Source organism: Chiloscyllium plagiosum, unplaced genomic scaffold, assembly GCF_037043375.1.
Source record: "Chiloscyllium plagiosum isolate Xiang-an unplaced genomic scaffold, Cpla_swu_hap1 HiC_scaffold_1, whole genome shotgun sequence".
NCBI lineage: Eukaryota > Metazoa > Chordata > Chondrichthyes > Orectolobiformes > Hemiscylliidae > Chiloscyllium > Chiloscyllium plagiosum.
In genome coordinates, this window is record NW_028270139.1 from 181,541,838 (window position 1) to 181,566,073 (window position 24,236).

Consider the following 24,236-nt stretch of genomic DNA (forward strand, 5'->3'; position numbering starts at 1 on the left):
CTATCCACTGGGTGGCAACTTTGAGGGATCTGTGAATTTGAACACCAAGATCCCACTGTTCCACCACACCATCTTTAATCCTATATTCAGCATTCAAGTTCAACCTTCCAAAATACATCACTTCGCATTTATCTAGGTTGAACTCCATCCGCCATTTCTCAGCCCAGAACTGCATACTGTCAATGTCGTGCTGCATCCTGCAATAGCCCTCGATACTATCAACGGCACCTCCACTTTCCTCCAGGCAGAATACTTTCCATTTACACCCACTCCCTGCCTTCTGTCAGCCAGCCAATTCTGAATCCAGATAGCCAAATCTCCCTGTATCCCATACCTCCTGACTTTATGAATGAACCTACCGTGGGGAACCTTGTCAAATACCTTGCTGAAGTCCATGTATACCACATCTACTACTCGACCTTTGTCAATCTGTCTCATCCCCTCCTCAAAGAACTCAATTAGACTTGAGGCATGACCTGCCCCTCACAAATCCACGCTGACTGCCTTTAATCACGCTCTGCTTTTCCAAATAGCCATAAATCCTATCCCTCAGAATTCTTTCCAAAACCTTGCTGACAACATTCGTTAAGACTGACTGGTCTGTAATTGCCAGAGATTTCCCTATTACCCTTCTTGAAAAGAGGAAGAATATTCGCCTGCCTCCAATCCTTCAGTACGACTCCTTTCTCGCTTCCTGGAGTAACCTAGGATAAATCTGCTCTGGCCTTGGGGGCATGTCAATCTTAATGTTCGCCAAACTTTCCAGTATATCAACTTCATCAATATTGATCTGTTTAAGACTGTATCCCAGCTCCTCAAATTTCTCATTCACAACAAGGTCCCTTTCCTTAGTGAAAACCAAATCAAAAAACTCATGTTGGATTTCCCCTATCTGCTCAGACTCCACACACAAGTTCCCTCTGCTATTCGTGATCAGCCCTATCTTCTCCCTGATCATTCTCTTATTCCTCACGTTTGAGTAAAATGCCTTTGGGTTCTCCCTAATCCTTCTTGCCAAGCCTTTGGATTCTCCCTAATCCTTCTTGCCAAGTCTTTCTCGTGTCCCCTCCTGGCTCTTCTCAGTCCATTTTTGAGCTCCTTCCGATCAAGTATGTAATCCTCTAAAGCTGTGCTGGACCCTTCCTTTGTCCACCTTACGTAAGCTGCCTTCTTCCTTTTGATGAGAAGCTCCTCTGTTCTTGTCATCCAAGGTTCCTTAATCTTACCTCTTCTTACCTGTCTCAGAGGAACAAATTCGTGCATCACTCAACAACTGCTCCTTCAACAGTTTCCACATGTCTGCTGTGCCCTTTCTGTGGAACAATTGCTCCCAATCTGTACTTCCCAACTCCTGTCTGATCACGTCATAATTTCCTTTTCCCGAATTGAATATTTTCCCATGGTAAATGCTCCTTTCCCTCTCCATGGCTATGGTAAATGTGAGGCAGTTGTGGTCACTGTCACCAAAGTGTTCTCCCACCGCGAGATCTGACACCTGTCCTGACTCATTGCCAAGCATCAAATCCAAGATGGCCTCTCCCCTCATCGGCCTGTCTACATACTGAATATAGAACATAGAACAATACAGCGTAGATCAGGCCCTTTGGCCCTTGATGTTGCGCCGACCTGTGAATTAATCTAAGCCCATCCCCCTACACTATCCCATAATCATCCATGTGCTTAGCCAAGGATTGTTTAAATCTCCCTAGTGTGGCTGAGTTGACTACATTGGCAGGTAGGGCATTCCACGCCCTTACCACTCTCTGAGTAAAGAACCTGCCTCTGACATCTGTCTTAAATCTATCACCCCTCAATTTGGAGCTATGTCCCCTCATACAAGCTGACGTCATCATCCTCGGAAAGAAACTCATAGTGTACCCAATTTTATCCTCTGATGATCTTGTATGTCTCTATCAAATCCCCTCTTAGCCTTATTCTCTCCAAAATTAAACGTGTTAAACTATAAATTGGTGTCATGTGACTTCTGACCAAAAAGAAAGGTTGCAAGAATAAGCCAGGGGAGAAAGTGAGGTCTGCAGATGCTGGAGATCAGAGCTGAAAATGTGTTGCTGGAAAAGCGCAGCAGGTCAGGCAGCATCCAGGGAACAGGAGAATCGACATTTCGGGCATAAGCCCTTCTTCAGGAATAAGCCAACCAACTACAGGCCTATCGGTTTTACCTAAGTAGTAGGAAAATATCTAGAATCATTAATTCAGGGTAAAACAAATGCATATTAATTTAGGAGAGCCATATGGAATTCGGAAGAGAAAACCATGTTAAATGAATTTCTGGAAATTTATGATGAGTGTTTGCCCTTGATGTGGTTTAAGTGACTTTCCAAAATACACTGCATGGTGGCTCAGTGGTTAGCACTGCTGCCTCACAGCCTCGGGCAACTGTCTGTGCGGAGTTTGCACATTCTCCCCGTGTCTGTGTGGGTTTCTTCCGGGTGCTCCGGTTTCCTCCCACAGTGCAAAGATGTGCTGGCCAGGTGACTTGCCCACGCTAAATTGCCCATAGTGCTAGATGCATTAGTCAGAGAGAAATGGGTCTGGTGGATTACTCTTTGGAGGGCTGGTGTGGACTTGTTGGGCCGAAAGGCCTGTTTCCACACTGTAGGAAATCTAATCTAAAATGCTGCAGAACTGACACATGGAAAAGAAGACACGGTAACAATAACATTAATTGAGGCTGGAAATGGTCTAGTGGGTGTTTTCAGACTGAAAACCATTTTAAAATGCAGGTTCTCAGGGAATAGTGTTAGTTACCCCACTGTTCCTCAAATGTATTAAAAACCTAGATCTTGATGTACAGTGCAAAATTTTAAAAATTGTGGATGATACACCACTTGGAAATATTGTAAATTGAGGACAATAGTGTTAAACGTCAAAAGGACAAGTTGAGGATGTGGCAGATGAAATTTACTGCAGAAAAGCAGGAAATGATTTTATTTATTCGTTCGTATCATCCCGAGTCTCTTTTTTTTTAATCCATACAGCTGAAATCTCTTTGGATTGCACTTATACTATCTGCACTTTTTGTATGTTTCAGTTTATGTTGACCCTATCCCAATGGTGTACACAGACACACTCCCTCACTCTGCAAGGCATTAAACCTCGTCCAAAAGGGAAGAAGGAAAGTAAAGAGGAATATCTTAAAAGCACACAGTGAGTATCAATTCATGCATTATCAAGACTGTTAGGAATGGTGTGAATTATGGACTTATGATCAAGGGAGTGTGTATAGCAGATAATGTTGATGCATTCAAAAAGAGGTGAAATAAACATGAAGGAGAAGGGAGAAGAGGGTTGTATTTAAAGGATTAGAATTTGGAACGCGGAATGTTACAGCACAGTACAGGCCCTTTGGCCCTCGACGTTATGCCAACCTTTGAAACCAATCTGAAGCCTGTCTAACCTACACTACTCCATTATCATCCATATATTTTTCCAATGACCATTTAAATGCCCTTAAAGTTGGCAAGTCTACTACTGTTGCAGGCAGTGTGTTCCACGCCCCAACTACTCTCTGAGTAAAGAACCTACCTCTGACATCTATCCTGTATCTATCACCCCTCAACTTAAAGCTATGTCTCCTCATTCTAACCATCATTACCCAATGAAAAAGGCTCTCACTATCCACCCTATCTAATCTTCTGATCATCTTGTCTCTATTAAGCCACCTGTCAACCTTCTCTCTAACGAAAATAGCCTCAAGTCACTCAGCCTTTTCTCATAAAACCTTCCTTCCATACCAGGCAACATTTTTGCAAGGTTTGTGAAGGTTTGTAGCTCAGGTTGAGGTTTAGGGTGTAGGTTTGCTCGCTGAGCTGTAGGTTTGATATCCAGACGTTTCATTACCTGGCTAGGTAACATCATCAGTGGTGACCTCCAAGTGAAGCGAAGCTGTTGTCTCCTGCTTACTATTTATATCTTTCTCCTGGATGGGGTTCCTGGAGTTTGTGGTGATGTCATTTCCTGTTCGTTTTCTGAGGGGCTGACAGATGGCATCTAGATCTATGTGTTTGTTTATGGCGTTGTGGTTGGAGTGCCAGGCCTCTAGGAATTCTCTGGCATGTCTTTGCTTGGCCTGTCCCAGGATAGATGGATGGATACATGGATGGGTGCTTAAACTAGGACAAATGTTCGGCACACCATCGTGGGCCGAAGGGCCTGTTCTGTGCTGTATTGTTCTACGTTCTATGTGTTGTCCCAGTCAAATTGGTGGGTTTTTTTCATCCGTGTGTAGGGCTACGAGGGAGAGAGGGTCATGTCTTTTTGTGGCTAGCTGGTGTTCGTCTATCCTGGTGGCTAACTTTCTCCCTGTTTGTCCTATGTAGTGTTTGTGGCAGTCCTTGCATGGAATTTTGTAGATGACGTTGGTTTTGTCCATGGGTTGTACTGGGTCTTTTAAGTTTGTTAGCCTTTGGTTGAGAGTGTTGGTGGGTTTGTGTGCTACTAGGATTCCGAGGGGTCTTAGTAGTCTGGCTGTCATTTCTGGAAAGGAAACACTTAGCACACTTTCAGAGGAGACATTCACACACACCCCAACCACTATCAATCACATTACCAATGAAAACATCATGAAGCTAGTGGACCTGTGCCTCACCACCCACTTCACCTTCAACAACATAATCTACAAACAAACCAACAGCACACCCATGGGACCTCCGCTATCAGGATTCATTGCAAAAGCGGTAATGCAAAGACTAGAACAAACAGCCCTACCAACCATCAAACCAAAAATCTGGTAGGAGAAAGTGAGGACTGCAGATGCTGGAGATCAGAGCTGAAAAATGTGTTACTGAAAAAGCGCAGCAGGTCAGGCAGCATCCAAGGAGCAAGAGAATTGACGTTTCGGGCATAAGCCCTTCTTCAGGAATCTCGACGTTTCAGGCATAAGCCCTTCTTCAGGAATCTCGACGTTTCGAGAATCCTGAAGAAGGGCTTATGCCCGAAACGTCGATTCTCTTGCTCCTTGGATGCTGCCTGACCTGCTGCGCTTTTCCAGCAACACATTTTTCAACCAAAAATCTGGGTGCGCTACGTAGATGACACCTTTGTCATCACAAAACGAAATAAGATAGAAGAGACATTTAACATCATCAACAACACCCTCACAGGCATAAAGTTCACTAAGGAGGAAGAAACCGACAACAAACTCGCATTCCTGGACGTCACAGTCGAAAGAAAGGACAACGGAGAACTACAAACCTGCGTATACAGAAAACCAACAAACACTGACCAAATACTTAAACTACACCAGCAACCATCCCAGATGCTGGAGATCAGAGCTGAAAATTAGATTAGATTAGATTACTCACAGTGTGGAAACAGGCCCTTCGGCCCAACAAGTCCACACCGCCGCGCCGAAGAGCAACCCACCCATACCCCTACATGTACACCTTACCTAACACTACGGGCAATTTAGCATGGCCAATTCACCTGACCTGCACATCTTTGGTCTGTGGGAGGAAAGCGGAGCACCCGGAGGAAACCCACGCAGACACGGGGAGAACGTGCAAACTCCACACAGTCAGTCGCCTGAGGCGGGAATTGAACCCGGGTCTCTGGCGCTGTGAGGCAGCAGTGCTAACCACTGTGCCACCATGCAGCAGGTCAGGCAGCATTCAAGGAGCAGGAGAAGGGCTCATGCCCGAAACGTGGATTCTCCTGCTCCTTGGATGCTGCCTGACCTGCTGCGCTTTTCCAGCAACACATTTTCAGCTACATTTCAATTGTGCCCATCCCCTGCAGTTTCCTTTCCTATGCATATTAAATCTTGTCTAATTGCATCACAAATGCCTTTCGCCCATCTATAACTCTTGCCCTGTGGTATATACCTATCCCTTTCTATCGCTAAAGTAAACTTAACCGAATTGTGGTCACTATCACCAAAGTGCTTACCTACTTCCAAATCTAACACCTGGCCTGGTTTATTACCCAGTATCAAATCTAATATGGCCTCGCCCCTTGTTGGCTTGTCTACATACTGTGTCGGGAAACCCTCCTACACGCATAAGACAAAAGCTGAGCCATACAACATAGAAAAATACAGCGCAGTACAGGCCCTTTGGCCCTCGATGTTGCGCCGATCCAAGCCCACCTAACCTACACTAGCCCACTATCCTCCATATGCCTATCCAATGCCCGTTTAAATGCCCATAAAGAGGGAGAGTCCACCACTGCTACTGGCAGGGCATTCCATGAACTCACGACTCGCTGAGTAAAGAACCTACCCCTAACATCTGTCCTATTTCTACCACCCCTTAATTTAAAGCTATGCCCCCTTGTAATAGCTGACTCCATACGTGGAAAAAGGTTCTCATGGTCAACCCTATCTAAACCCCTAATCATCTTGTACACCTCTATCAAGTCACCCCTAAACCTTCTTTTCTCCAATGAAAACAGCCCCAAGTGCCTCAGCCTTTCCTCATACAATCTTCCTTCCATACCAGGCAACATCCTGGTAAACCTCCTCTGCACCCGTTCCAGTGCCTCCACATCCTTCCTATAATATGGCGACCAAAACTGCACACAATACTCCAGATGCGGCCGCACCAGAGTCTTATACAACTGCAACATGATCTCAGGACTCCGGAACTCAATTCCTCTACCAATAAAAGCCAATACGCCATATGCCTTCCTCACCGCACTATTTACCTGGGTGGCCACTTTCAGAGATCTGTGTACATGGACACCAAGATCCCTCTGCTCATCCACACTACCAAGTATCCAACCATTAGCCCAGTACCCCATCTTTTTGTTACTCTTACCAAAGTGAATCACCTCACACTTACCTACATTGAACTCCATTTGCCACCTTTCTGCCCAGCTCTGCAGCTTATCTATATCCCGCTGTAACCTGACACATCCTTCCTCACTGTCAACAACTCCACCGACTTTCGTATCATCCGGAAACTTGCTCACCCAACCTTCTAGCCCCTCCTCCAGGTCATTTATAAAAATGGCAAACAGCAATGGTCCCAAAACAGATCCTTGCGGAACAGATTCGCTAGTAACTGCACTCCAAGATGAACCTATACCATCAACTACTACCCTCTGTCTTCTTCCAGCCAACGAATTCCTAATCCAAACCTCCAACTCACCCTCAATGCCACACCTCCGTATTTTTTGTAGTAGTCTACCATGGGGAACCTTATCAAACGCCTTACTAAAATCCATATACACCACATCTACCGCTTTACCTCGTCTACCTCCTTAGTCACCTTCTCAAAGAATTCAATAAGGTTTGTGAGGCACGACCTGCCCTTCACAAAACCATGCTGACTATCCTTGATCACATTATTCCTATCCAGATGTTCATAAATCCCTTACAATTCTCTCTAAGACTTTGCCCACAACAGAAGTGAGACTCACCGGCCTATAGTTACTAGGGTTATCCCTACTCCCCTTCTTGAACAAGGGAACCACATTTGCTAGCCTCCAGTCTTCTGGCACTACTCCTGTCGACAACGAGGACATAAAAATCAAGGCCAATGGCTCTGCAATCTCCTTCCTTGCTTCCCAGAGAATCCTAGGATAAATGCTATCAGGCCCAGGGGACTTATCTATTTTCACCCTTTCCAGAATTTCCAACACCTCTTCCCTGCATACCTCAAAGCCATTCATTCTAATTAATTGTGACTCAGTACTCACATTGACAACAATGTCCTGTTCCTGAATGAATTCTGACGAAAAGTATTCATTCAGTGTCTCCCCAATCTCTTCAGCCTCCACACGCAACTTCCCACTACTATCCTTGACTGGACCTATTCCTACCCTAGTCATTCTTTTATTCCTGACATACCTATAGAAAGCCTTTGGGTTTTCCCTAATCCTGCCAACTAAGGACCTTTCATGTCCCCTCCTTGCTGCTCTTAGCTCTCTCTTCAGATCCTTCCTGGCTACCTTATAACTCTCAATCGCCCCAAATTGAACCTTCACGCCTCATCTTTACATAAGCCGCCCTCTTCCATTTAACAAGGGATTCCAATTCCTTATTAAACCACGGCTCCCTCACACGACCCTTTCCACCCTGCCTGACAGGTGCATACTTATCAAGGACACTCAATAATTGCTCCTTGAACAAGCTCCACATATCAATTACGCCCTTGCCTTGAAGCCTACTTTTCCAAGCCACGCATCCTCGGTCGTGCCTCACCGCATCATAATTTCCCTGCCCCCAGCTATAACTCTTGCCCTGCAGTGCACACTTATCCCTCTCCATCGCTAGAGTAAAAGTCACCGAATTGTGGTCACTGTACCCAAAGTGCTCACCTACCTCCAATTCTAACACCTGGCCTGATTCGTTACCCAGAACCAAATCCAGTATGGCCTCACCTCTTGTTGGCCTGTCTACATATTGTGTCAGGAAACCCTCCTGCACACATTGGACAAACACCGACCCATCTAACGAACTCGAGCTATAGCTTTCCCAGTCAGTATCTGGAAAGTTAAAGTCCCCCATAACAACCACCCTATTACTTTCACTCTTCTCCTGAATCATCCTCGCAATCCTTTCTTCTACGTCTCTAGGACTATTAGGAGGCCTGTAGAAAACTCCTAACAGGGTGACCTCTCCTTTCCTATTCCTAACCTCAGCCCAAACTACCTCAGATGTCGAGTCTTCATCCATCGTCCTTTCCACCGCAGTAATACTATCTTTGACAAGCAATGCCACACCTCCCCCTCTTTTATCCCCACCTCTGACCCTACTAAAACATTTAAACCCTGGAACCTGCAACAGCCAATCCTGACCCTGTTCTACCCATGTCTCCGTAATAGCCACAACATCGAAGTCCCAGATATCAACCCACGCTGCAAGTTCACCTACCTTATTTCGTATACTTCTTGCATTAAAGTATACACACTTCAAGCCACTTTCCTGTTTACAGGCACCCTCCTTTGAGATTGATGCCATGTTCCTAACCTCTCTACACTCCAGGTCCTGCACCCTAAAGCTACAGTCTTGGTTCCCATGCCCCTGCAGAGTTAGTTTAAACCCCCCCCAAGAGCACTAGCAAACCTCCCACCAAGGATACTGGTGCCCCTCAGGTTCAGATGTAGACCATCCTGTTTATAGAGGTCCCACCTTCCCCAGAAAGAACCCCAGTTATCCAGATACCGGAATCCCTCCCTCCTGCACCATCCCTGTAGCCACGCATTTAAATGTTCTCTCTCCCTATTCCTCGACTCTCTATCACGTGGCACGGGTAACAAACCAGAGACAACAACTCTGTTTGTTCTAACTCTGAGCTTCCAGCCTAGCTCCCTGAAAGCCTGCCTAACATCCTCAGCCCTCCTCCTACCTATGTCATTGGTACCAATGTGGACCACGACTTCAGGCTGCTCCCCCTCCCCCTTAAGGACCCGGAAAACACGATCAGAGACGTCACGTACCCTTGCACCTGGGAGGCAACATACCAAACGTGAGTCTCTCTCGCCCCACAGAACCGCCTATCTGTGCCCCAAACTATCGAGTCCCCAATAACTAAAGTCCTCGAACTATAGTGTTTCCAGTCAATATTTAGAAAACTCAAGTACCTCATATCAACTACCTGTTTCTTTTGCTTCAATTCAGGTTCATCTTTATAATCTTTTCCTCCACATCTCTGGAACCTTTCCGAGGCCTATAGAAAACTCCCAAAAGGGGGATCTCTCCTTTCCTGTTTCTAACAAGTCCTCATCAAACACCCTTTCTGCCACCGTATTACTGTCCTTGACTATCATAGAACATAGAATATTACAGCGCACTACAGGCCCTTCAGCCCTCGATATTGCGCTGCCCTGTCATATTAATCTGAAGCCCATCCCACCTACACTATTCCATGTACGTCCATTTGCCTGTCCAATGACGACTTAAATGCACTTCCACTTGGCTCTACTACCGATGCAGGCAAAGCATTCCATACCCTTACTACCCTCTGAGTAAAGAAACTACCTCTGACATCTGTCTTATACCTATCACCCCACTTTAAAGTTGTGTCCCCTCATGTTTGCCGTCCCCATACTTGGAAAAAGGCTCTCCCTGTCCACCCTATCAACCTTCTGATTATCTTATATGTCTCTATTAAGTCACCTCTCAACCTTCTTCTCTCTAACGAGAACAGTCTCAAGTCACTCAGCCTTTCCTCGTAAGACCTTCCCTCCGTACCAGGCAACATCCTAGTAAATCTCCTCTGCACCCTTTCCAAAGTTCCCACATCCTTCTTAACTGTACACAATACTCCAAGTGCGGCCGTACCAGAGCTTTTTACAGCTGTAGCATAACCTCCTGGTTCCGGAATGCAATCCCTCTATTAATAAAGGCCAAAATACTGTATGCCTTCTTAATAACCCTGTCAATCTGGGTGGTAACTTTCAGGGATCTGTGTACATGGACACCGAGATCTCTCTGCTCATCTACACTACCAAGAATCTTACCATTAGCCCAGTACTTTGCATTCCGGTTACTCCGACCAAAGTGAATCACCTCACACTTGACCGCATTAAACTCCATTTACCACCTCTCAACCCAGCTCTGCATCCTATCTATGTCTCTCTGCAACCTATAACATCCTTCGTCACTATCCACAACTCCACTGACCTTTGTGCCGTCTGCAAATTTACTAACCCACCCTTCTAAGCCCTCACCCAGATTATTTATAAAAATGACAAACAGCAGTGGACCCAACACCGACCCTTGCGGTACGCCGGTAGTAACTGGACACCAAGATGAACATGTTCCATCAACTATAACCCTCAGTTTTCTTTCAGCAAGCCAATTACTGATCCAAACTGCTATGTCTCCCACAATCCCATTCCTCTGCATTTTGTATAATAGCCTATTGTGGGGAACCTTATCGAACGCCTTGCTATCAATGCCACATCTCCCCCTCTTTTACCACCTTCCTTGTTCTTACTGAAACATCTAAACCCTAGATCTATAAGGCAGTGGTGCTAACCATTGAACCCCATGCTACCCAAGGCTTAGGGTCTTCATTGCTTTGGATGTAAATATAGGAGATATGATTAGTAAGTTTGCACATGAAACCAAAATTGATGGTTTTGTAGACAATGATGAAGGTTAGAACATGGAACATAGAAATGTGCAGCACAGAACAGGCCCTTTGACCCATGATGTGCCATGGTTTAACCCTAATGTAAAATATAGTAACTTAACCTATGCAACCCTCAACTCACTGCTACCTCATATTACAATGGGATATGGATCAGATGGGCAAATGGGTCAAGGAATGGCAGATCATTGAGTCATAGAGTCCTACAGCACGGAGACAGGCCCTTTGGCCCAAACTGGTCAATTCCGACCAAAATGAGTGTCCACAGTAACCCCATTACCCTGCACTTGGCCCATATCCTTCTAATCACTTCCTATCCAAGTATTGAGATGTTGTTAATGTATCCCAGACAACTACTTCCACTAACAGCTCATTCCAAATGCGTACCACCCTCTTTGTAAAATAGTTGCCCCTGTGAAAATGAGGGATAGAAATGACAAGATTAGGGAACCATGGATGACAGGTGAAATTTTGAGACTAGCAAACATAAGGTCTAGGCGACTGAAAACAAACGAAGCTTTGGAAGAATATCAGGAAAGTAGGCGAAAGTGAGGACTGCAGATGCTAGAAACTAGAGTTTAGATCAGAGTGGTGCTGGAAAAGCACAGCAGGTCAGGCAGCATCCAAGGAGCAGGAAAATCAATGTTTCAGGCAAAAGCTCTTCATCAGGAAAGTAAGACCAATCTGAAACGAGGAATTAAGAGGGCTAAAAGGGGTCATGAAATATCTTTAGCAAGCAGGTTTAAGGAAAATCCCAAAGTCTTTTATTCGTATATAAGGAGCAAGAGAAAGAATTGGCCCACTCAAGGACAATGGAGGAAAGTTATGCGTAGTGTCAGAGAAAATGGATGAGATTCTTAATGAGTACTTTGTGTTGGTATTCACCGAGCAGAGGGACATGGCTGATATTGAAGTTAGAGTAAACAAAAATCTGTCCCTAAGTCAAGTTGGCATAAGGAGGGAGGAAGTGGTGGATATTCTGAAAGTCCCCAGGTCCAGATGGGATCTATCCCAGGCTACTGAGGGAAGCAAGAGAGGAAATAGCTGGCGCCTTAACAGATATCTTTGCAGCATCCTTGAACGCGGGCAAGGTTCCAGATGATTAGAAAATTGCTAATGTTGTCCTCTTGTTTAAGAAGGGTAGCAGGGATAATCCAGGTAATTTTATACCGGCGAGCCTGACATCAATGGGAGAGACCCATCAATGCTGGAGAAGATACCGAGATATAGGATCTATTTACATTTGGAAGAAAATGGGCTCAGCTGCCTTAGGCAACATGGTTTTGTGCAGGGAAGGTCATGTCTGACCAACTGAATAGAATTCTTTGAGGCAGCCATTTTATATGTCAAGTGGCCAACTGATGGCTCAACTGCCATCTTGTGTGTCCGTGTGCTTAGTGTTACCCTGCCCCGTGCCATCTCCCACTTCAGGTTTTTCCAAGGGATCGTGTTGGAGGTGATGGTGGCAAACTACTCCCGCTATGGTGAAAGGGCTGGAATAATAATTTAAATTCCCCTCGGTCAGCTGTTGTGGCACGTCAGTGAAACTGGGGTCTGACTGCTGCTGTAAACGGTGTGTTAATAATCTCAGGGTCTTTGCTTTATATCCCTTGTCCACAGACAAGGTAATATGAGGAGAAACCAACCCTGGTTGATGCCATAGGTGGACAGGAATGTCCACTAAGAGGGCTAATCCCTCCTTACTTTCAATGTGCTTGATAATGGTAATAGTGACAGTGGATCCTAGGAAAGGAGCAAAGGTGGCTCCCAGCTCAGTGGAAGCTCCAGTGGAATCATAGCAAAGGGTTACGTGGGGGAGGAGTACAACCCTCTGGCCTCAAATTGACAGCCCGCCATTGGGAGGGGGGTGGTCACAAAGTTGTCTCTGAATAATGTTGTTTTTAATGGTAATGCCCTCGTCAAGGCAAAGAATCTCGACTTGGAGGGAACGCAACAAATCTCTTCCTGCCAGATTAATCCCTAAATCTGGGGTTTGGGCAAATTGGATAATATAGTTGAACAGTTAGTGATCCTGTCACAGGATATGGTCTCTCCTTCCCAGTTAGGCCGCTAAGATTCATAAAGGTGGGTGAGAGCCTAAACCTATGTTGGTGCAAACAGAAGGTTTCAAGCATTGAAGCTGTGGCTCCAGTATCAATCATAAAAGGGATTTCATTGCCCTCAACAGTCAAGCAGGTTATTCGTTCATCCTCAGGGTCGTTAGTCAATATGAGGTAAATCAGAAGGGCGGATAGTCAGGCTGAGAAAGGGTTACTGACGGAGAAAGGTTGTCTCCTGTTTAGGGGTCGAAATTGCTGCTGTACCTGTGGACATTCTCGCTGCCAATGACCCCTGACACCAGTTAAAACAGCCCTGTTCTGACCTTTGTGTTGCCAGACGGGATGGGCCACTACAGGGAGGGGAGCAACTGTTGGGCTGCGGAAAGGGGGTGAAGGAGTATAGGGTGACCGATAAAGAGGAGCACTGGAGCCATCCAGATGAGTAGTAGACCTATGGCTATATCCACTGGTTGTTGCAAGGTCCTTTGAAGAGCCCCCCCAATTGCCTGGATTTGGTCCCCAAAGACCACCCAATCATTATGTCCTCCCGAGTGGGTTTTCCATTGAGATCTCTCATTCAGGATCAATGCCATACAGCACAAACTGAAACAATCCTAAGGCGTGGCCTGATACATTTGGATAGTACCTATAATGTAACCAATAAGATCCTCCGGGTTTGTTTTTTGGTTTGGCGTATGGGACATAATTAAGCACATCTCTTCGGGTTTCCAAGGAGTGTACACTTCCATAGTGGCCTCACCTGCCACTCCAGGGCTCGGGATAGGGACTATCTGAGTAGGGAACTGTCTGTGTTTAAGGGAATCCTTCCCCTTTCTTCGGTGGGAAGGACTAGGGTCAGTGGTCCTTTTATAATCTTTCTGGGCCATCCATTGTCTTCGGGGTCATAATCGTGAGGCTCGTTGTGTTCAGTACTACTGTCTGTGTCAGTGTTAAAGGATAAATTGTTCTGTCCCCATGTCTCCCTGGCTCTCTCTGGGTGTTTGATCAGGTTCTGAAAGCGACTGGATTGGTGAAATGTTCCAAAGTCTGGTTCTGGTTGGGACCGGGATGGTCAACATTTCCCGGGGGCTGAGGATCAGGTTGTGGAGGAGTGGGCAATAGCAGAGGGTAGGCTGGGGTAATAGTTGCTGTTTCTCGGACTGAGGCTGAGGTGCTGGGGTGCTAGCAGGGGTATTAGGATCTTGGGGTTGATATGGCGGGGCACTAGACTGAATTTGCCAATCCTCCTTCTGGTCATCTTTGTCATTATTTTGGAACAATATCGGCACACCAGACATGTCAGGTGGTACCTCCATTTTATTCCCACTTGAAAGTTCAGCGTGGCATTTCAACTCTAATTCCTTATTTTGTCTTTATCAATTTTGCCTGTTTTCCTTTTACTCATATCATAATCCTCACACTGACTCTTCAGCACCTGCCAAGACTTAGGATTTCCCTCATTATCACGCACTCTAATCCCTCTTTGACGTGCAATACTCTCCCAGCTAGTCTGTTTAGATTTGTTCGTAATTTCCTCCGCAGTCTTTCACCATGTGGATATTAAAATTTTCCATTTAGTCCCTGTATCTCATTTCCAGATTGCCTCTTCTGCCTTTAAACATTTATCTATGTGCCAAGTTCCTCCCAGCGGCCAAACTTTATTTCCCAACTTTTTATTTAAGCATCCCTACATGCGCCGGAACCTTTCCTCATTTTAGGGGTCATCCCGGCATAACCGATACAAAGGAGTCCCGACCCCTGACTTATCCAACATTTGACCCTTTTTTTTGTTTTAAGGTCTGAACTTCCTACTTATTTCTATATACTAGTCTCGTCTTCACACCAGCTTCAGGTCCTGACCTTCACGTGGGGGATCTCCCCTCTTAATAACTGGTCAAAGGCAGGGTGGTTGAGACAAATACAGTTATTATATTTTGTTTTTGCACTATGCTCCGGAGCATCAAACCTCACCACTAGAGGACTCCAACCTCCTTTTCCCAGAGGACTTTAACCTCCGAATTCCCAGTAACTTATGTTTCTGAAAGCAAGCTCGTTGGTGTGCAAGTCCATAAGTTACCTCAGAAATTCCATCACCCCAGAATCCTAGGGGATGAGGGGTCGACTGAGTGGAAGATTAAGGAGAGAGATCAAGGTAAATCCTTACCTCGTGAGCCTATCTGTCTCATGTAGCCGGCACTCAAACGATCACTTATTCAGTCCACCTAGAAAATCCTTGTATGTTAATCTCACTGCTGCCACCAAATGTTAGATTCTTTTTTCTGAGATTCTTACACACTTGATGCAATTGTAAACGCTAACTTCTGTGAACAAGTAAAATTTTATTAAGCACATTACAGTACAAACGTTCTTTAGGAACCTTTTGCACACAGTTCACAGGGCTTGCAGAGTCGTGTCAAAGATCTCCCCGAAGAAAGGAACAGACCTTCCTTTATACAAAATCTTTACATCACAGTCAGTAATGCCCACAAGACAATCCCCAGCCACTCCCTCTCAGTCACATGCCACATCGTTTCCAGGAACAAAATAATGTAAATCATCCCTTAATGGTCAAATCTGTTGCAAATCTTTTTTTTAAACTGCAGAGAGTAGTCAAAATTCCAACTGTAATGTTCTTATTGGTTTTGAATATGATGAGGATGCAAATGTAAGTTATCTCTGAATAAAGGAGATGGCCATATAATTGGCTCTAAATGGCAAGGGATGGGAATGTAAATTCCTTACATTCCACCTGTAGAACAGAGAATCCCACCCTAGCCTTGGGATATCCAATTTCCTGCAGGTCAGCAGAGCAAATTAACTCTTTAATATCTCAGTATGCTTCTTACTCTTCTAAAGTAACTCATATGTGAATTGAAAATGTAATTTGTTCAGCTAAAAAAAAACACAAACCAAGCTACTTACGTGGTTAGTAAGAATACTTGTTCCCACACTCCCATTTCTGTTTCTGCTTCCTGAATACTTTCAGTTAAGGTCTGTTTGCCGATTCTGAAGAAATTTGAAATGTTTTGTGACTGGGTTTAAAACTTTCTAATGTAGCTTGATTGAGGCTATTAGCAATTATATTTTTGCTTTGCAAAAGTTTGAGTATATTGGCAATGTTGTTGAAAGAATCTGAAGAATATTAGTGGTGGAAAGTCAAAGATCTGTCACCAACAAAGGTTGTGACGCAAGTCAAATTAAACATCAAGTCCATGTAATGTTCTGAATAAATGAATACATGTTTAATTTTGTTACGCCAGTGGCTGTCTGGAGACTGGACTAGAATCCCTGCTGAAAGCTGCTGGCAGCAATCTTCTAATCCTGAAGGTATCCCATTGTCCAAACATCCTGACTGACCGTTCTCTTTGGTTGGCAAGCTGTTACTGCCGTGCACTACAAGCAGTAACTTACAGGTTAGTAAAATGATAGTTTATTTGTTGCAACTTTTTTGAGCTGCAGTGAGAGAACCAGAGTCATGTGATGCTGAAAATATTCAACATGTTTGGTATAGCATTCAGAGAGAGAAGCACAGTTAACTTTTCACACCAATGACCTATCATCAGAATTGAATTGAATTGAATTTATTGTCGCTGATCATAGCAGAGTTGTACTTGGTTTTGAGCGAGTGTGGAGTCAGGAAAGGCATTGTGAGGGGAGGGGAAGAACAAAGGGAGAGATCTGTGATAGGCTAGCAAACAGGAAAAGTTAAAAAGACAGAGGGCATCAAGATAAATCTTCAAGAAAATTGATCTTTTCTGTATTTTGGGGTTTAAATTCTGTTTCCTTCAAAAATAAACAAACTTGCCGGACTCATAAAAGGGCCATGGCTGACCACATACCCACATTTCCGAAAGCCTGTGAACCATCTGTGTTGTATAGCTATTCCATCCAAAGCTGGTGCAATGTCCTGAGCTCAGCTGTCTGCTTCCAGCCAGTCTGGACAAAGGAAGACATCAAGGTGCATTCACTAAAGTCAATATAAAAAAAATGTTGAGTGTTTTGAGAAGCATTAAGGTAGACAAATCCCCAGGACCTAATGGGAACTATCCCAGAATGCTGAGGGAGGCAGGTGAGGAATCCTGATATTGATTGGGAAAGCTATAGCTCAAGTTCGTTAGATGGGTCAGTGTTTGTTCAATGTGTGCAGGAGAGTTTCCTGACACAATATGTAGACAGGCCAACAAGAGGTGAGGCCATACTGGATTTGGTTCTGGGTAATGAACCAGGCCAGGTGTTAGAATTAGAGGTAGGTGAGCACTTTGGGGACAGTAACCACAATTCGGTGATTTTTACTCTCGTGATGGAGAGGGATAAGTGTGTACTACAGGGCAAGAGTTATAGCTGGGGTCAGGGAAATTATGATGCGGTGAGGCATGACTTAGGATGTGTGGCTTGGAAAAGTAGACTCCAAGGCAAGAGTGTAAATGATATGTGGAGCTTGTTCAAGGAGCAACTATTGAGTGTCCTTGATAATTATGTACCTGTCAGGCAGGGAGGAAAGGGTCGTGCGAGGGAACCGTGGTTTAATAAGGAATTGGAATCCCTTGTTAAATGGAAGAGGGCGGCCTATCTCAAGATGAGACGTGAAGGTTCAATTGGGGCGATTGAGAGTTATAGGGTAGCCAGGAAGGACCTGAAGAGAGAGCTAAGAGCAGCAAGGAGGGGACATGAAAGGTCCTTAGTCTGTAGGATTAGGGAAAACCCTAATCTATAGGTATGTTAGGAATAAAAGAATGACTAGGGTAGGAATAGGTCCAGTCAAGGATAGTAGTGGGAAGTTGCGTGTGGAGGCGGAAGAGATTGGGGAGACACTGAATGAATACTTTTCTTCAGTATTTACTCAGGAACAGGGCATTGTCGTCGATGTGAATACTGAGTCACAAATAAGTCGAATGGATGGCTTTGAGGTATGTAGAGAAGAGGTGTTGGAAATCCTGGAAAAGGTGAAAATAGATAAGTCCCCTGGGCCTGATGGCATTTATCCTAGGATTCTCTGGGAAGCAAGGGAGGAGATTGCAGAGCCATTGGCCTTGATTTTTATGTCCTCTTTGTCTACAGGAGTAGTGCCAGAAGACTGGAGGATAGCAAATGTGGTTCCCTTGTTCAAGAAGGGGAGTAGGGATAACCCTAGTAACTATAGGCCAGTGAGTCTCACTTCTGTTGTGGGCAAAGTCTTAGAGAGAATTGTAAGGGATAGGATTTATGCACATCTGGATAGGAATAATGTGATCAAGGATAGTCAGCATGGTTTTGTGAAGGGCAGGTCGTGCCTCACAAACCTTATTGAATTCTTTGAAAAGGTGACGAAGGAGGTTGATGAGGGGAAAGCGGTAGATGTGGTATATATGGATTTTAGTAAGGCGTTTGATAAGGTTCCCCATGGTAGGCTACTGCAGAAAATACGGAGATATGGCATTGAGGGTGAATTGGAGGTTTGGATTAGGAATTGGCTGGATGGAAGAAGACAGAGGGTAGTAGTTGATGGCAAAGTTTCTTCATGGAGTGCTGTCACTAGCGGTGTTCCGCAAGGATCTGTTTTGGGACCATTGCTGTTTGTCATTTTTATAAATGACCTGGAAGAGGGGTTAGAAGGTTGGGTGAGCAAGTTTGCGGATGATACGAAAGTCGGAGGAGTTGTTGACAGTGAGGAAGGATGTGGCAGGTTACAGCAGGATATAGAGAAGCTGCAGAGCTGGGCAGAAAGGTGGCAAATGGAATTCAATGTAGCTAAGTGTGAGGTGATTCACTTTGGGAAGAATAACAAAAAGATGGGGTACTGGGCTAATGGTCGGATACTTGGTAGTGTGGATGAGCAGAGGGATCTTGGTGTCCAGGTACACAGATCTCTGAAAGTTGCCACCCAGGTAAATAGTGCGGTGAGGAAGGCATATGGCGTACTGGCTTTTATTGGTAGAGGAATTGAGTTCCGGAGTCCTGAGGTCATGATGCAGTTGTATAAGACTCTGGTGCGGCCGCATCTGGAATGTTGTGTGCAGTTTTGGTCGCCATACTATAGGAAGGATGTGGAGGCACTGGAACGGGTGCAGAGGAGGTTTACCAGGATGTTGCCTGGTATGGAAGGAAGATCGTATGAGGAAAGACTGAGACACTTGGGGCTGTTTTCAGTAGAGAAAAGAAGGTTTAGGGGTGACTTGATTGAGGTGTACAAGATGATTAGGGGGTTAGATAGGGTTGACAGTGTGAACCTTTTCCCGCGTATGGAGTCGGGTATTACAAGGGGGCATAGCTTTAAATTAAGGGGGGGTAGATATAGGACTGAAGTTAGGGGTAGGTTCTTCACTCAGCGAGTCGTAAGTTCATGGAATGCCCTGCCAGTAGCAGTGGTGGACTCTCCCTCTTTATGGGCATTTAAGAGGGCATTGGATAGGTATATGGAGGATAGTGGGTTAGTATAGGTTAGGTGGGCTTGGATCGGCGCAACATCGAGGGCCAAAGGGCCTGTACTGCGCTGTATTCTTCTATGAAACTAGTGGGGCCTTGTATAAAATCTTTGTGCAGGAAGTTCCCATAACACTTATTTATGAAACGCAATCTGTAACGCGATTTGTGAATTGCCAACCTTTTTTTATAAAGCGAACTCCTGTTCGCTATTACGTGATTCTCATCCCGGAACTGTCGCAGTGAGCGGAGGACAAGAGTCTGCATCAGCGTCACATGGTCAATGGATCATACACTTTCTCATGAAGACCTTTGTGAAAGGTAATGTGAAATGTTAGTGCTAGTGGACTTGGGAAAGCATCGTGAAAATGTCTCTACAGCCTGAGGACAGGACGCTGAGAGCAATCTGTTAATTTAATTGAGATAAGAGATAAATTTCACAGGAATTGACCAACAGTAAAAGGACAGTGTTGAGGTGCAGTTTGAAATGTGGCTTTGTTGTTTGTATCAAGAGCGTTTTTTTCTCTCTTTTTGTTGAAAAAATATATTTAGACACTGAAGAATATCTACAGACTAAATTGTATCTGTTTCAGTGACCAATTACTATGGTAACCAGCTGCAAAAAAAAGCGAGTACAGGGACTTGGACATGATCAGTCAGCTGCTCAGGGTGGTCAGGATCAGGAAACTCTGCACATATTGGGTGACGGAGAGACAGGTGTGTGGCACACTATTACTTTTCATGCATGTGTGGAGATTGTCCTGAGGGGTTGAGTATGCAGAAGAGAAAGTGAGGACTGCAGATGATGGAGTTCACAGTCACAAAGTGTGGTGCTGGAAAAGCATAGCCAGTCAGGTAGCATCCAAGGAGCACAAGAGTCGACGTTTTGAGGAATGTTGGGGGGGGTGCCAAAGGGAGCTGAGAGATAAAAGGGAGTGGTGTGGGGCTGGGGGGAATGTAGCTGGGTTTGCGATAGGTAGATGAAGGTAGGGATGATGATGATAGGTTGGAGTGGAGGGTGGAGCGGATAGGTAGGAAGGAAGGTGGACAGTGTAGGACAGTTCAAGAGGGTGATGCTGAGTTGGAGGGTTGGATCTAGGAAAAGATGGGGGGAAGGGAGATGAGGAAACTGGTAAAATCAACATTGATCGTGTGTGTTTGAAGAGTCCCAAGGCGGAAGATGAGGCATTCTTCCTCCAGGCATCGAGTGCTAGAATCTGGCAGTGGAGAGGGCTTGCATGTCCTTGATGGAATGGGAGGAGAAGTTGAAGTGTTCAGGTGCAGAACAGTTTCAGGGTTATTCAGGGTTAGATGTTAATGAGGATGAGAGTGAGTGGGGAAGATATTGCAGGAAATGGTATAGTTGTAGAGATGGAGTGAGTGTGAGGTATCAACGAGAAGATGGTGGCACCTTCACTGGCAGAGTGGAGAAGGTCATTGAACTTCTTCCAATGTTCAGTGCATTTCTTCAGATGGTTGAGACTGCACTGGCCTTTATGGTAACCCTGGTCATGTTGCAGTTGTATAAGACTCTGGTGCGGCTGCATCTGGAGTATTGTGTGCAGTTTTGGTCGCCATACTATAGGAAGGATGTGGAGCCACTGGAACGGGTGCAGAGGAGGTTTACCAGGATGTTGCCTGGTATGGTAGGAAGATCGTATGAGGAAAGGCTGAGGCACTTGGGGTTGTTTTCATTGGAGAAAAGAAGGTTTAGGGGTGACTTGATAGAGGTGTACAAGATGATTAGGGGTTTAGATAGGATCGACAGTGAGAATCTTTTTCCACGTATGGAGTCAGCTATTACAAGGGGGCATAGCTTTAAATTAAGGGGGGGGTAGGTATAGGACAGATGTTAGGGGTAGGTTCTTTACTCAGCGAGTCGTGAGTTCATGGAATGCCCTGCCAGTAGCAGTGGTGGACTCTCCCTCATTATGGGCATTTAAGGAGGCATTGGATAGGCATATGGAGGATAGTGGGCTAGTGTAGGTTAGGTGGGCTTGGATCGGCGCAACATCGAGGGCCGAAGGGCCTGTACTGCGCTGTATTCTTCTATGTTCTATGTTCTATGGTCCAGGTTGGTGTGGTTCCACCAGAATTATGTCCTCTGTTGGCCTGGGGGGTAAAAGACATCCTGTCTCTGCATCATCCATCCCCATCAGCAGCGTCTCCATGTCCATACCCACATAGAGAGGCATTGATTTTCCATTGTCTGCCATGCCCAGGGCAAAAGTAAGGAACCATGCAGGGCAGCTCTGCACTGACAGCTCTTGTCTGGGGGCACAATATCATAAAGTCCTACAGCACAGAGATAGGTCCTTTGGCCCAGAAGTGGTGAGTTTTTTTGGAAGGTGTGAGAGGTGCAACAAAGGTAGGTTATAAATCAGGCAGGTTCTGTAAAATAAGGAGACCGATGTCCCCAAGCATCATGATGTAAAACCCTCCAAAAAACCTTGACAAAATTGACACTTTGTGAAACAAATTAAGATTCAGCCCTGAATCTATTGAGGCAGGTTTCATTCTGGGATCTGACATGCAGTGTTACCATGGGATGGGATCAGAGGACAGGCTAGAATGTAATGCAGCCACCAGGGATAGATGCCAATCGAGAGCATCAGCTGAAGATTGTGATGACTTGCACTGTACAGTACCATACAGCAGGTCAACATTTACCTCAACTGTGGTATCGTTTGTGTTAGGCTATTATTTTTGTTTCGATTTTTACTGGTATTTTTGGTGTTTTGCCCCAACCCCGTTTTTCTCATAGGCCCCATTATTCTATTACACCATTTTCTATAATACATGTCACATGGAAATGTAACTACAACGTTACAGGAGAAATACCTGTATCCTCTTCAGTCACAGATGAGATCCCAGAGGACTGAAGAACAGTCACCGTTGTTCATTTTTTAAAGAAGGGCAAAGGGGATAAGCTGGGAAATTACAGGGCAGTGACCCTTACGTCAGAGGTAGGGAAATTATTGGAGATGATTTAAGAGGGACAGTATTTGCTACATTTGTAAATGCATGGATTTATTAGGAATAGGTAGCATGACTTTATGTGGGAAAGATCGTGATTGAGTTTTCTGAGCAGGTGATGATTGAGGACAAGGTGGTAGATTTTGAAGAAATGGATTTTAGCAAGATATTTGACAAGAACCCTCATGTCAGGCTGATACAAAAGGTGAAGTCACATATGATGCATGTTGAACTTGGAAGATGGGTACAGAACTGGCTTAATCACAGAAAGCAGAGAAGAGCATTGAAAGGGTGATTTCCAGATTGGAGGTGTGACCAGAGATGTTCCACAGGGATCATTACTGGGCCCTCTGTTTGTAATGTGTATAGATGATTTGGAGGAGAATATAAGTGGCCTGATTGATACTTTTGTGGATGATACAAGGATCGTGGGATATATGGATAGTGAGGAGAACTGCCAGAGGATACAGCAAGATATAGGTTGGACAAGGACTTGTGTGGAGAAATAACAGATGGAGTTTAGACCGGGCAAATGTGAGGTGATGCAATTTTGGAAGATCTAATGCAAGAAGACAATGAATGCCAGAGTCCTTAGAAACATTAACGTGCAGAGGGATCTAGGTGTCCAGGTCCACAGTTGCCTGAAAATGGATAAGATGGTCATGGTACACTTGCTTTCATCAATTGTGGTATAGAGTATAAAAATTGGCAAGTCATGTTGCAGCTGTATAGTACTTTAGTTTGGCCACATTTGGAAGATTAGGTGTATAAGATCATGAGAGGTGTGAATAGGGTGAATGCACTCAATCTTATTCCCAGGGTTGGGGAATCGAGGATTAGAGGGCATCAGTTTAAGGTTAGAGGGGAAAGAATAAAAAGGAACCTGAGGGGCAACTTATTTACGCAGAAGGTGGTACGCATACGGAATGAACTGCCAGCGGAAGTAGTTGAGGTGGGTACATTAACAACATTTAAAAGGCATTTCGACAAATACATGGATAAGAAAGGATTAGAAGGATATGGAGAAAGTGAGGACTGCAGATGCTGGAGATCAGAGCTGAAAATGTGTTGCTGGAAAAGCGCAGCAGGTCAGGCAGCATCCAGGGAACAGGAGAATCGACGTTTCGGGCATAAGCCCTTCTTCAGGAATGAGGAGAGTGTGCCAAGCAGGCTAAGATAAAAGGTAGGGAGGAGGGACTTGGGGGAGGGGCGTTGGAAATGTGATAGGTGGAAGGAGGTTAAGGTGAGGGTGATAGGCCGGAGTGGGGTGGGGGCGGAGAGGTCAGGAAGAAGATTGCAGGTCAAGAAGGTGGTGCTCAGTTCGAGGGATGGGACGAAGACAAGGCGGGGGGGAGGGGAAATGAGGAAACTGGAGAAATCTGAGTTCATCCCTTGTGGTTGGAGGGTTCAGGCGAAAGATGAGGCGCTCTTCCTCCAACCGTCGTGTTGCTATGGTCTGGCGATGGAGGAGGCCAAGGACCTGCATGTCCTGGTGGAGTGGGAGGGGGAGTTGAAGTGTTGAGCCACAGGGTGGTTGGGTTGGTTGGTCCAGGTGTCCCAGAGGTGTTCTATGAAACGTTCCGCAATTAGGCGGCCTGTCTCCCCAATATAGAGGAGGCCACATCGGGTGCAGCGGATGTAGTAAATGATGTGTGTGGAGGTGCAGGTGAATTTGTGGCGGATATGGAAGGATCCCTTGGGGCCTTGGAGGGAAGTAAGGGGGGAGGTGTGCGCGCAAGTC

General features: G+C 45.2%; 1 protein-coding gene across 6 annotated transcripts in view; it reads left to right on the forward strand.

Annotated features, from left to right (window-relative positions):
- fbxo41 (F-box protein 41) overlaps positions 1-24,236 on the forward strand; it is a 249,303-nt gene that overhangs the window by 139,568 nt on the left and 85,499 nt on the right. For all 6 annotated transcript variants that reach the window (XR_015758748.1, XR_015758740.1, XR_015758746.1 and 3 more), the window contains exons 7-8: positions 3,053-3,168; positions 16,381-16,533. Coding sequence is in view for 2 of the 6 variants with exons in the window: in XM_087992377.1 (XP_087848503.1) it covers positions 3,053-3,168; positions 16,381-16,533 (269 nt within the window). In the remaining 4 variants the exon portion in view is untranslated. The remainder of the gene's footprint in view (positions 1-3,052; positions 3,169-16,380; positions 16,534-24,236) is intronic.